This window comes from Paramormyrops kingsleyae, chromosome 6 (genome assembly GCF_048594095.1).
Source record: "Paramormyrops kingsleyae isolate MSU_618 chromosome 6, PKINGS_0.4, whole genome shotgun sequence".
In the NCBI taxonomy this organism is placed as follows: Eukaryota; Metazoa; Chordata; class Actinopteri; order Osteoglossiformes; family Mormyridae; genus Paramormyrops; species Paramormyrops kingsleyae.
Genome location: NC_132802.1, coordinates 30,144,655 through 30,158,952, shown reverse-complemented (window position 1 = coordinate 30,158,952; position 14,298 = coordinate 30,144,655). Strand labels below are relative to the sequence as shown.

The window sequence follows — 14,298 nt, the reverse complement described above, 5'->3', positions numbered from 1 at the left end:
TATAGTGACGCATACAGTCAATGAAAAGCATGCTTCATGGTTACTTGACATGCTCGTTTTGTGGTAACATTATGCACTGCATGCATTGGGCTTTATTCTTACAGCAGAGAAGTAGTTCATTATGACTGTTTGTGAATTGGGACATTTCAACTTTTTTAATTCCCATTTAAATTTAGTAGGAGTCGGAGTCGGTTAACTTTTTGCCGACTCCGACTCCAGGTACCCAAAATTGTCTCCGACTCCGACTCCTCGACTCCGACTCCACAGCCCTGGGTAGTACGAAAGTACCATGAGGTACCATAGTAAAACTATGGTTACTGCATAAAAACCATAGGAAACCATAGTGAATTTTCATAAGGGGAAGGAGAGCCAAAGTGAGACCCTAAGAGAGACACAAGTAACGATGAGAGTTAGGTTATTAAAGTTGATATTAGTGTTGGGCGGTATACCAGTTCATACCGAAAACCGTTTCTTATTATTGTTATGATATGAATTTTTTTTTATACCGCAATACCGGTTTAAATAGCCTACACAACGTCTGGAAAGTGGCGCAGCTGGAAACTGTTTAACGGGGGACCTTTTTCACTGCTGCATCGCTAAAAATGTACCGCGAAAGATCAGAAATGGAAGATACAGCTGACGCTGGAGTTGAAAATAATGAGACACTGGGGTTGTCAAAAAATCGATTCTCAGATACTAATCATTAGTATCTGATTAGATATTCATTTTCACCATTATTGATACCAACACTGCGGTTTTCGCCTCATTCGCACACACTCGCACAGCCCCTCCCCTCCTCTCAATAGCCGCTGAACGTATTTGCGCTAGTTGACACACACATAACGAGTCGGCCGAAAATGGCATATGCTGCAGTTGAAGGCACTTCGCAAGCTCCTTTATTAAAAAAAAAAAACGTAAAAGTGCCGTATGGAAGTATTTTGCATGGAAACGCTAAGGATGTCGATAAGCCTCTATGCAAATAGTGCTACAATTAAAGTTGTGGCGACAAAGTCAAGTAGCACGTCAAACCTAGCAAAGCATCTTAAAGACCGACATCCCAGTCTTTAAAATTTTGCGAGGTCAGTAAAGCTTGCATTCCAGCAACACTGAACTGTTAAACACATCAAAAATGTTAACTTGGCCAGCATACACCTTAACATTAGCCGTTTATCTATAAGCAGTTAGCCAACAAACACATTAAGCGTATGTTATCATTAAGGTAGCGGATAGGTGCAATGGCTAATAAAATAATATAGTTAATGTGGGAACAATGCAAAAACGTAAAACAAAAATTTGTCCTGTAAAATGTGGTAAACGCCCAGTCATACTTAAAAAAAAAAAATACAGTCGTATACCGTGAAACTTTGAAAAATATTATGATATAAATTTTTGGTCATAATACCCAGCTCTAGTTAATATTAAGATTTTTAAAATTTCCAAATACAGTAACCCCTTCACATTTGCGCATTTAACATTTACATTTTTGGTTGTTCGGGAATTAGCCGCGAACAATAACTCTATCAAGTCATGAGTCACTGTCAATCTTTCACCAATACAAAAACATGTCAATACAAATTAGGATAACTATTCACCAGTATTCAAGTATTCATACCATGTTGTCCAAAAAAAAGGGTGGAACCAACTGAGAAAGTTGGTAGAACCACTGCTACCACTGGAATAGTTAGTCTGGAGCCCTGTAGTATATATTAATTACTATTATTGCCAGTTTTTTTTGACAATACGAGTCAGCATATCCAGGATGTGGATTTAATAGACCATGCTTAGTGGCCTGTGTCCTTATTCAAGTGGAGAGCAGGCAAGACTTAAACATGTCACATTGAAGGACCAGGCCAGGTAACCTAAGCATGTCGCATTGAAGGACCAGGCCAGGTAACCTAAACATGTCGCATTGAAGGACCAGGCCAGGTAACCTAAGCATGTCGCATTGAAGGACCAGGCCAGGTAACCTAAACATGTCGCATTGAAGGACCAGGTCGGGTAACCTAAGCATGTCGCATTGAAGGACCAGGTCGGGTAACCTAAGCATGTCGCATTGAAGGACCAGGCCAGGTAACCTAAACATGTCACATTGAAGGACCAGGCCGGGTAACCTAAGCATGTCGCATTGAAGGACCAGGCCAGGTAACCTAAACATGTCGCATTGAAGGACCAGGTCGGGTAACCTAAGCATGTCGCATTGAAGGACCAGGTCGGGTAACCTAAGCATGTCGCATTGAAGGACCAGGTCGGGTAACCTAAGCATGTGGCATTGAAGGACCAGGCCGGGTAACCTAAGCATGTCGCATTGAAGGACCAGGTCGGGTAACCTAAGCATGTTGCATTGAAGGACCAGGCTGGGTAACCTAAGCATGTCGCATTGAAGGACCAGGCCGGGTAACCTAAGCATGTCGCATTGAAGGAAACGTTTTTGGGAAACGTTTGTAACTAAGTGAAGGATCATAATATTGCCTGTAAGACTGGAATCACGGATTGTGGCATCGAATCAGCCACATCGAGGTCTGTCACTTGTGAAATGGGTTCTTACAGTGCAGGTATGCAGTTTTTTGCAGTTTGACCGTGACCTCATGGTTTCTGCAATCCTGTACTATAGGGAACTGAAAATACACCAGAGCTAAGGCTCTGAGACACGGGATCTGTGCCAGCAATCTTCCAATTGCCGGTTCGAATCCCGTAAATGCCAGGGGTGATTTTATTCTTTTGGGCCCTTGAGCAAGGCCCTTAACCTGCAATTGCTTCATCCTGGATCTGATGTTAATCTACATCCGGCCCTGCAAGCAGGTCCTCCAACTTACAGGGAAAATTTGGGGGTTGGTGGCAGTATTGGCACTCCAGCCACTGGAAAAAACTCACACTGTTCCATTTGGACTAGTGTGGTGCTGAGGTATCACCCACTGCATGGCTGCACTCAGGTACTCATCCCTCATGTCATCTGGGTTTCGTAGTGTGGCAGCTGCGGCAGTGTGCTGTATCAGCGCCTGCTCCTTACCTCGAGGGACCAGGCACATAGCCAGGTATAAAATTACAGGTTTGATCTCCCCCCAAAATCTACCGAGAGGGATACCCTCCTTGGACAAAATCTAGCAAGGGGGACCTATCGGTAATGTCACTGGATGCAGACCAGCTAGGGACCCTCTACCACTAAGTGACTGACTAAAGCTGGGGGCACTATTTCTTCTTGCTCCAGCAGGGGTTCCCCCTTGTTTTTTTTTTCTTATGATGCATGAACTGGCTGTTGATACCAGCGACCCACAGGGAGTCACAGAGCCCAGGCTGGAAACTGCTGCTGTACTAGATAAGCGATCGACAATCAGACATCAATAATAAGAAGTGCCATAATAACAGAAAAAGAAAAAAAAATAATAAACAAGGCTAAAAAAAACAATTAACAATCACACTGATGGTGAAATCCGTTTACTTGTCTTTCCAGTCTATTGGATGAACTTTTCACGTTTCTGCATGTACTACTTGCTTGAAAGCCATTTTACTTTTATTTCATTTGATGGTGCCATTCTTCTCCAGAAATTAAAGTTTTATACCTTATTTGTAAAAACGCATGAACAACATGTTTATGGTTCAGCTAGTGCATTTGTATCCGTGTCTGTTTGAAGTATATGAAGAATCGTCCTGTTAGTAAAGAACATGTTTGAACAGACAGAAAAGGTACTTTCTGATATGTTTAGGCATAGTAAGGGCATGCTTGGAGTACTGTAAAAACATGGAGTATACCGAACGCCTACTTAGTTTACAAGTTTGCACAGTTGAGAGTGGCACGTCTGTAAGTGCAGCATTTTAATCTCCATGTATTTTTCCTAATCTAAAATGGCCAGCATACAATTACTGAACTAAAGCCAGCGCAGTCTTCTTATTTGGAAGAGTGTATGCTCTTCAGAGGATATTGGCTAAAAATCTGTTATATTTTTAGCGTGCACCTCAAATGTTCTTATTTTTGGGTAAAAGTGGTGAAATGAATGTCATCTAGCCATCTATAATGCCATTATAACAATGTTCTTCTGGAAGATTCACCCTGACCTGCAGCAGACTAGCAGTGACACGGACACCCTGCTGAGCAGCACTGATCTATTCCTCTTCCAGCTTTCTGAGCCAACATCTACGGTTTAGTGTCCCTGGCCTACTATGATTCCTATAAATAAATACAGATGCTCCCCTACTTACGAATGAGTTACGTTCCGAACAGCCGTTCGTAAGTTGAAATGTGCATAAGTCGTTATTCAACATCATTTTAAGGGTATACGCAAGTACAAAGAACTAGGATACTGGGAATACGCACGCTACGCTGCTGCACGGCGGGAGTAGCAGCCAGAAGTCATACTAGGCCGAATTGGTGCGCTGAAAAAAAAAATTAATGTTGCGGACAGGAAACGGGAGCCCAATGAACACGATTTGGACTTACAGTCCTCTTTGTTCGTATGTCTGAAAGTTCGCAAGTTGAAAGTTCGTAAGTAGAGGAGCGCCTGTATTACTGAGGAGTTCCTTATTATTCTTTGTAGGAATGTAGTGCTGTTGATGTTTTCTTGGAGAACTTTGCATCCTCCACGCCTGGGCTCTTCCAGGGGTTGATCTTGAGTGTTTACCAGTCAGTGTGCAGGTCTTAGTTCACTTCACCTCCTCTCTTTTGGTCTTCTTCCTTTTTTTACAGTTTAGGTAATTACATTACCAGTATTAATATTCTTGAATAATTAAAGCAGGGTTCCAGAAGCTCTATGTTTAAGTTGAGATAATTTATTATGAATTTGCCTTAGTGCTTTTCCTCCACACTGATTCCACTGGTTGGGAAATTAGCTCAGTTTTTCCCATTAGGAATGTTACCGATACCCTGCCAGTCCCTAGCAGCTTCAGGACTTACGGCACAATATCACATGATTTGCTTATACCAGCAAAATACACTGTAGTTCACAAAAAGTCCAGTATATTTTTCCATTAATTTTGTCTATGTAGGAGTCTGAGGGCAGCAAAGGTCACTTTTCCTCCTGGCATCTATGCTTCTAGCAGATCCTGGCAGCAAACGTCTCAGAGTGCTGTGATTTCTGGATTGCTGCCCTTTCTCTATCAGGTGACCTTGAGCTTATTGAATCGACATATTTAGTTTTTTTTTTTCTTCACATTTCCATGTATGTTATTTCTCCATTCTATGTGTATCCTGCTGTGTAGAGACGGTAGAGGCTTCCTTCTTGTAAATTGGGAATCATCTTTCAGAAATTAGAGGGATGGACTGTATGCTGTATTCCTAATTCCTTTCCATGGTCAGAAGCCACAGGGGAATTACTGGAACTGAAAAACAAATTCCCTCTCAGCAGCTCAGTATCAAGAAGGACTCTGTGGGGACTGCAGAACATCTCTGCTATTCTGTAGGTGCCTGCCAGTGGGATTCTTACACAACTCTGAAGGTGTCGTTTATGTGACTAGAAGGGTGTATGGTCACCATTGTCCATTGGCGCCTTCTTCATACACAAAATTCAAGCATTTTTCAAGGAATAGTGCTTGACAGATACCTGTCTGGGGCTTTTGAGCAACTGTTCAAGCACTCATTCTTTCGCATGATTATCAGGTGTACAAGATCCAATATATTCCCTGAAAATTGGGAATTGCTGTCTTTTAATCAGTACTGGGTGCTTTAGCCTATTTAACCAACATGACTACTACATATCTATGAAAGGTCTTAGCTTGGCTTTGGGACTGAATTAACAGTCCAATATTTAGTCATTGTAACAGTGATTAGCACTGTTAGTTTGCCAGGAGCATTTGGATAAAGTTCCTCTGCTCTTTGGAATGTGAGAACCAAACTCATCAAGTTGAATGATGACATAACTTGGCTCATAAGAAAGATCAGTGATGCTGAACACTGTTTCTCTGAACAACGGCAGAGCTCCTTGACTAGCACAGTTTCTTAACAGTTTATGGTCTAATGGGGGCTATTACAAAAGGATGTAGAAGGCGAGGACTGGATCGTGAGAAGCACTCATTAATACATTGAAGCTGTCAGTGCTCATCCACTGTATATTAATTTTAGTGCAACCATTTTAGTCATGTTGCTTTTTAAGAGAGCCATTGAATTAATGCATAGGGTCAAGGTAGGATTACGTACATAATTTATAGGCATATGCAACACATGTACCATACTGGGGCTAGACTAAGAAGGTATGTATTTATTGTATTTATTTATGTATTTATTTGTCATTAAATGTGTTAAATGTCTTCCCCCACTTTTACTTTAATATAAGAAGCAATATATCAGAGAAGTTTTTCCTCAAGTCTGACATGATGACAAAACATGAGTGATGAGTACAAGATGCAATTGTTGGTGTTTGTTTGGCAAGTGATTCAGTGTCAGAAGCTGGGGAAGCTGGTTATGTGTCACAGAGAACCTACTCACTGAAGGTGAAGCCCAAGATATACAATGAAAGTAGGCAATATACAGCTCAAGGCATACAGTATAGAGAGATTGTATTTTTCCACTGCTAATAACTTCCTTGGTTTTCTCTCTCTTTTTTATCCTGTCAAAAGCAAGGCTTACAGGGCATGCAGTGGAGAATTAGTCCAATGAGGCTACTACAGCGACTGAGTATGTTCTCAAATATGTTCTTAAATGCAGGAGTTTATCTGTGTCCTGTGAGCTAGTAGACAAATACCTATAAGATTGTCTTACTGAAGTTCCAGTGACTCAGCACTACCGTTTTTTTTTTATTATTGAATTACTGAATGAATGCAAAAAAAGTTGACGAGACCTACTATTGAGCTGACACGATAAATTCCTGTTTCTTTCTTCAATTAGCATTCAGTGCATTCACACCTACCCGGCGACAGTGGCCCTATCATATGCCACCTATGGAGGGTAACTGTGTTCCAGATTCTCTTCTGTTTATCAGCAAATTCACATGAAATACACAGTAATGGAGATGATAGGAGTGTGAGAAGAAGCCCAGGATGGACCCACAGACCTGGAGCTGCCTGTATGTTTGTAAATGAAGGTGCACCATTCGTCATTAAGTGATATGTACGCTGAGTAGGTTGAACTTGCTAGAGAGTATAGTGGTGAATGAAACGTGAAAGGAGATTTAAGTAGGAATGTCTGTGTTTGTATGTTGTTTGTGCTATTGCATCCACGGTAAAAGTGCTGTCTATTTGAAGCTCAAAGCTCATTGACCAAAAGTCTAAGATGTCCCAGTGGATTATGTAATTATCTTTCCCTCTTGAGGTTTTTCAGTCAGATTCACCCTTTTTTGGCTACCTAGCATTAATGGTCCCTCTGGTCTTATGGATCAGATGAGAATAGTAATGCAGAATGGACACACTGGCCAAATTTGGAATCATGAATCAACGGTATCAGAAGGCTCTTGTCCACCGTGCTAGTACGTGGAAAAAAGTCTGAGCAAAGCTGACCGCCTCCTTCATCATAAGAGGATAGGTCCAGCGGCTGAGGATGCAGGTAGTCACAATGCTCACTATGAGGAGCATTTATGGCATCAGACAGTTGCTAACTGATTAGAGATTAGGTGTGGGTAAATTGCTTAGTATTCAATTCATTCCAATAAGTTTTTATGAATGGCTGTAATTGTGTGTCTTATCTGTAACTGTTAGGACAATTATTCAAGTAGCTGAAGGGTCTTTTGTTGTATTATGGCCCCTACCATGCAGAAATGAACATAAGTGATGTCAGACAAACTGGGTGCGGTGGCAGAACACACTCCTGGAATATGGCTGTCCACCCTATGGAGAGTAGGCACAGGGATGGTCATGGGGATATGGAGGATTCAGAAGATTGCCACATGCTTGACTGTGATTTCATCATGAGGGATTTATGCTTTTTTTTTTTTTTTTACAAGCCCTGAATACTCCACAGTGTGCCTCTGCATGTGTGGTAATTTGAGAGAAAGATGGATGGGGGGAAGCTGGGCTATAATTAAGCATTGGGATCTGGCTCGATATTCGCTTGATTGTGATGTATCCTTCTGTGAGCTCAAATGACAGTTGGCAGTTTACTTTGACTGCGGCCTATAGACTCCGTGCTGCAGTGGGTAGTAGGGCTGACTGTTGTCACGCGTATAAGATCAAATGCAGTTGCCGAAAGGTAATGTGTAATCTAAAATACATAATTACCTAATTTTCAGTTGAATCAGCAGTTGTGTTGGGATCCTAAGAGAATGTTTAATTTGCTCATTTGGCATTAAACCAGCCGACTGAGTTTAAACGAGAGAAATCAGAGATGTTGTCTAAAGCACCGACTGAAAAATTCTCCATTTTGTCCTCAGTATAGTATTCCTTTTGCATTTGAGGTTGCGCTTCTCTTAGTTAATAATTTGCATCACTTATATAATGATTTTTCTTTTTTTTTTTGCAGAAGATGCTCTTATCTAGACGATCTTATAATGGCGAAATGATATTAACTGGAAAAAAAATGTATCAATCTGGAGGCCTTCTGGTCACAGAGCCAGGTGGTTTATTGCAATGCCATGTCTTCTGGGACATTCTGTTCAGTCAGAAGATTTAATGTGGTTTGGCTATCAATGAGTTACATAATAGAAATGTTACTGTTCTTGGCTAAAGAAATGATGTGATGTGTGTGTCGCTCTCTGAGAAGTTATTTGCAGCACGGCAGAAATAAATGGGCCACAGAGCTCTTCTGCATTAGTCTTTTGCTGTAAGTATTGCTTTTGAAAATCTGAACGGTTTTCTTCAACTTTAATACACGTAAATACAAAACGTACCTGCACTCATGAAAGAAATGAACATGTATATAGACAATATATGGATATGTGCTGCACAACAACTACTTCTGTAATTTTTTTTATATAGATTCTTAGGGAGTCAAATATGTAAATGTTTGTGTTGATGCTAAGTGGTCTTAACTACAGGGGACTACAAAGCACAGATATGTCAACCCTGCATGATTGTGGGGCTTGAATATGTCAGACTGAGTAATGTGTTTAATTTACAGTGGCTTGAGCCTTTGGGTTACTGTGCAGTGTGCACAGCTGAGTATTATTGAGCCTTTGGGTTACTGTGCAGTGTGCACAGCTGAGTATTATTGAGCCTTTGGGTTACTGTGCAGTGTGCACAGCTGAGTATTATTGAGCCTTTGGGTTACTGTGCAGTGTGCACAGCTGAGTATTATTGAGCCTTTGGGTTACTGTGCAGTGTGCACAGCTGAGTATTATTGAGCCTTTGGGTTACTGTGCAGTGTGCACAGCTGAGTATTATTGAGCCTTTGGGTTACTGTGCAGTGTGCACAGCTGAGTATTATTGAGCCTTTGGGTTACTGTGCAGTGTGCACAGCTGAGTATTATTGTATAACCCCATTTTCAAAAAGTTGGGACACTGTCCAAAATGTAAATAAAAACAGAATGCAATGATTTGCAAATTGTATAAACCTGTGAAATTTTATTGTTTTATGACAAATATATGCTGAAGTTTAATTTGATGCCAGCAACACATTTAGAAAAAAAGATTGGGACAGGGGCAACAAAAGATTGGTACAATTGTGTAATGCTAAAACACATTACCTGGTTGAATATCTCATAACTAATTAGGTTAATTGGTAAAAGTGTAACAATTTAAGAATAATGTTCTTCAAGCTGTTGTGTAAATAAGATAAATAACATAAGGCTATTTAGTTGTTTAATATAAATACAATGTATAGACCTGTTCTATAGGAAAAGTAACCTTAAATGACTTCTGTTGTGATCTGGCGCTATATAGAAAATAAAATTAAATAAAATTAACTTGACCTTCAAGCGGGGGCGGGAGGTGCCGTAGGGGGGGCGGGGCGCCCCCTTAATATAATGGTAGGAGAAACACTGCTTTGGAATGCTTCAAAAACCATTGACTGTGAACACAGTTTGTAGTTGCATCCAAAAATGCAGGATGAAAATCTACAATGCGATGAAGAAACCATATCTAAACATGATCCAGAAACGTCACTGACTTCTCTCAGCCCAAGTTCATTTAAGATGGACTGAGGTAAAATGGAAAACTGTCCTGTGGTCTGACAAATCAAAATTTCTAGTTCTTTTTGGAAATCATGGACGCCCTGTCCTCCGGGCTAAAGAGGCAAGGGACCATCCAGCTTGTTATCAGCAGACAGTTGAAAAGCCAGCATCCATGATGGTATGATGATATTTCAGCAAGACGTATTACAGCAGCATGACTCCACAGTAGAAGAGTCCAGGTGCTAGACTGGCCTGCCTGCAGTACAGGCCTGCCATCCATTGAAAACATTTGGTGCATCATGAAACAGAAAATATGACAATGGAGACCCCAAACTGTAGAGCAATTAAAATTCTATATCAGGCAGTAATCGGACAATGTTTCACTTTCAAAACTCCAGCAGCTGGTCTGCTCAGCTCCCAAACATTTACAGAGTGCTGTTAAAAGAAGAGGTGATGCAACACAGTAGTAAACACGCCCGTCCCAACTTTTTTGAAACGTGTTCCTGGCATCAAATTCAAATTGAGCATATATTTGTCATAAAACAAAATTTCTCAATTTCAACATTTGATATGTTGTCTTTGTTGTAATTGTCAATTAAATATGGGTTTATCGAATTTGTAAGTCATTGCATTCTGTTTTTATTTACATTTTACGCAGTAGAAAAACAGGGTTGGGTATAGTATCAGTATTACACAGTATTGCTTTCACACTGGAGCTGGAAATAGACTTGAATGGCATACAGGCCACTTGATTTTTTGTTTAAGTTGTATTGTCTTTAAATATAGTACATTTGGCACAATTGCCAAAGTGAATAATTTTTTTGCCGTTTAGATTACTATGCCAGCACTTCTTGGCCAACCTGGGAATTTTCTCACCTGGATATAATGGCACTGAGCTAAGCTATGTATGCAGTACTTAAAGGCTGTCCGCAAGGCAGCCCGGCCGATTTGTCACTCCCCACGCCACCTTGCCACTCCTTTGACTCCAGTGAAGGCCAGTGGACCAGCTCCAGTGCGGTGTGCTGCCTCTCCGTCACAGTGCTATGTTAGCTCTGACTCCTCCCTCTGCTGTCCTCTAACCCCACAGTCATCTGCAGCTTCCGAGATTCTGTGTTCCAGGGCCTCGCTCTGGAGATTGGAGAGACTGTACAGATCCTGGAGAGGACAGAAGGTGAGATACGCTTGACTGGACATCATTGTAGGTCCTGTGCCTTACGCCGACCATGGGGATGGTGTCATGGCTTAAGCATCTAATATCCCCAAGACTGACTCCATTGAGGACGGTGACCAGAAATGCTTTGTTTATTACATTCTGCACCATTTTCCTGGTTCTTTTTTTTGCATATTTAAAGCAGGCAATCCTGCTTACACATTTTAATTATTTGTTTAGATTAGTTAACATTAAGCTGTTTTTGCTGGTGATTTTATCCCTAAACAATTCTGCTAATGAAATATTTAGATTGCAGCAACATGGTAGTAGAAGTACATATTTGTTTTCTTTTTTTAATCTAAACTTAACTTTAACTTCGATTTGTGACTGTAACACTGTGGTGGCTGTCCTCTGTACCTCACTCTGTTGAGAAGAATAGAACGTGCAGAGAAGTTTCGGTTCAGGATGTGTTCTCACCACTTAGGAATAAAATACCTTTAGCAAAAACAGAAGGAAATATATGAAACCATCAATGTTACACTGACACTCTTTAATGTTTCACATAAGGATTCTGTGCGCAAGGCATCTGGTCTCTCTTCACATTGATACCTTCACATAGGATGACTGAAAACAAGCTTTTCTGATGTATTGTATTATCAGATGGATAACAAAAGGAAGCAGAAACTCTAACAAATGCTACACATTAAACACCACTGAAATGTGACTGTGCAAGTAAGCCGAATACAAACGACACTGGAGTACTGACTGAAGAGGGAATGTGAGTAGAATGTGAGTAGAATTCGCAGTGACGTCTTGCTTTGCTTTTCTGCAGAATGGTACCGAGGATTTTCCACCAGGAAGCCTTCTGTCAAGGTAAGCGGGATGGTGGCACCCCCCCCCCCCCCCCATTTCCTGCAGGCCTCTGCCCTTGCAGAATTAGCTGACAGCAGAATGAGAGAGATGCGATGGAATTAAAGAGTCCCACTTGAGGTGAAATAAAGCAGGTGCTGATTGTTTTGAAGGTTTCTCATCCCTTGGGGGGGGGGGGGCTGGGGGCTTCAGCACTACTCTGCTGTATCTGTTGTGTTTGCTGTGTTCGGGGAATGGGTTCTGTCTGCGCTCTCTGTTTGCTGTGTATGGGTTTTGGAGATTTTATAGGTAAGAAAGGGATTCAGTATATTTTTAGTAAGATGTAGTACGGCCAAAGCTGTGGACATGTCCATCTAGAGTAATTGAGAGCTCATCTGGGCCAAAACCATTATTCACCGTGTGCCTTCCTGATAAGTTGCAAGAAGTCACGCCATTGGCTTGTTGCAAGAAATGCATCCCAGAAAGCACAGGAAGAACCATAAGCTGCATCACTGTAGAATTGTATTTACATGAATTTATAATAACATAGCCTAAAGGGAGTACTTTTTCAATAAAAATCTGAAAACTAGATTAGCTACCTCTGAAGCAAAGGAAAGGGAAACTACATATCCTGTTTGCCTTAAGCAACAGAGAGGTCATTTCTAAGACTGTTACAAGGCCAAGCTTTTTTATATCTGTGAAGAGAAAGCGAGAGCTGTGGTCGTCTGCAGGGAGTAAAAATTGAAAAACAGAAATGACTCTTGTTTTATTTCTGCAGGGTGTCTTCCCAGCTAACTACATACATTTGAAGAAAGCAGTTGTCTCTAACAGAGGGTGAGTACTTTTCACTAAATAAGCTTAAATAATTAACCCTAAATAACATAAAGTAACCCTAAGTAACATGAATATTTTTTATGAATCCCTGACTGTAGTATGGTGCATTGGTTAGCACGGTTGCCTCCCACCTCTGCAGACCAGCATTAGAGTCTCTCATGGGTCCATGTACTGACATGTAGTAGTGTGTGAGTGTGAGTGAATTATGTGTGAGTGAATGGTGTGTGAGTGTGAGTGAATGGAGTGTGAGTGAATGGTGTGTGAGTGTCAGTGAATGATGTGTGAGTGAATGGTGTATGAGTGAATGGTGTGTGTGTGACTGACTGGTGTGTGAGTGAATAATGTGTGAGTGTAAGTGACTGTGTATGTGTGTGAGTGAATGGTGTGTGAGTGAATGGTCTGTCAGTGACTGGTGTGTGAGTGACTGGTGTGTGAGTGTGAGTGAATGGTATATGTGTGAATGGTCTGTCAGTGACTGGTGTGTGAGTGAATGGTGTGTGAGTGTGAGTAACTGGTGTGTGAATGACTGGTGTGTGAGTGTGAGTGCCTGGTGTGTGAGTGAATGGTGTGTGAGTGAGAGTAAATGATGTGTGAGTGAATGGTGTATGAGTGAATGGTGTGTGTGAGAGTGAATGGTGTGTGACTGACTGGTGTGTGAGTGTGAGTGAATAATGTGTGAGTGTGAGTGACTGTATATGTGTGTGACTGAATGGTCTGCCAGTGACTGGTGTGTGAGTGAATGGTGTATGAGTGAATGGTGTGTGTGTGTGTGAGTGAATGGTGTGTGACTGACTGGTGTATGTGTGTGACTGAATGGTGTGTGAGTAACTGGTGTGTGAGTAACTGGTGTGCAAGTGTGATTGTGAGTGCCTGGTGTGTGAGTGACTGGTGTGTGAGTGTGAGTAACTGGTGTGTGAGTGTGAGTGCGAGTGCCTGGTGTGTGAGTGAATGGTCTGTCAGTGACTGGTGTGTGAGTGAATGGTCTGCAAGTGACTGGTGTGTGAGTGAATGCTGTATGAGTGAATGGTGTGTGTGTGTGTGTGTGTGTGTGAGTGAATGGTGTGTGACTGACTGGTGTGTGAGTGTGAGTAAATAATGTGTGAGGGTGAGTGACTGTGTATGTGTGTGAGTGAATGGTGTGTGAGTAACTGGTGTGTAAGTAACTGGTGTGTGAGTGACTGGTGTGCAAGTGTGATTGCGAGTGCCTGGTGTGTGAGTGTGAATGACTGGTGTGTGAGTGACTGGTGTGTGAGTGTGAGTGCCTGGTGTGTGAGTGTGCCCTGAGATAGATTGTTGCCCCATCCTAGGTTATTCCCTGCCTTGCGCCCATAGCCTTCGGGATTGGCTCCGGACCCCCTGCGACCCTGAATAGGACAATGGTTTCAGAAAATGGATGGATGGATGTTTTTGGACTGTGAGGGGAAACCGCATGACAACACAGGGTGAACATGCAAACTCTACACACACGCAGAGCTGGGGTTCAAGACTCAAATGCAGATG

The 14,298-nt window shown here is 41.7% G+C and overlaps 1 protein-coding gene across 1 annotated transcript in view; it reads left to right on the top strand.

The window, feature by feature from the left end:
- The window catches only part of LOC111844734 (dedicator of cytokinesis protein 3-like), a 67,536-nt gene that overhangs the window by 7,878 nt on the left and 45,360 nt on the right, over positions 1-14,298 (top strand). The window contains exons 3-5 of the mRNA XM_072713015.1: positions 11,053-11,136; positions 11,948-11,988; positions 12,743-12,798. Of these exons, the coding sequence (XP_072569116.1) occupies positions 11,053-11,136; positions 11,948-11,988; positions 12,743-12,798 (181 nt within the window). The remainder of the gene's footprint in view (positions 1-11,052; positions 11,137-11,947; positions 11,989-12,742; positions 12,799-14,298) is intronic.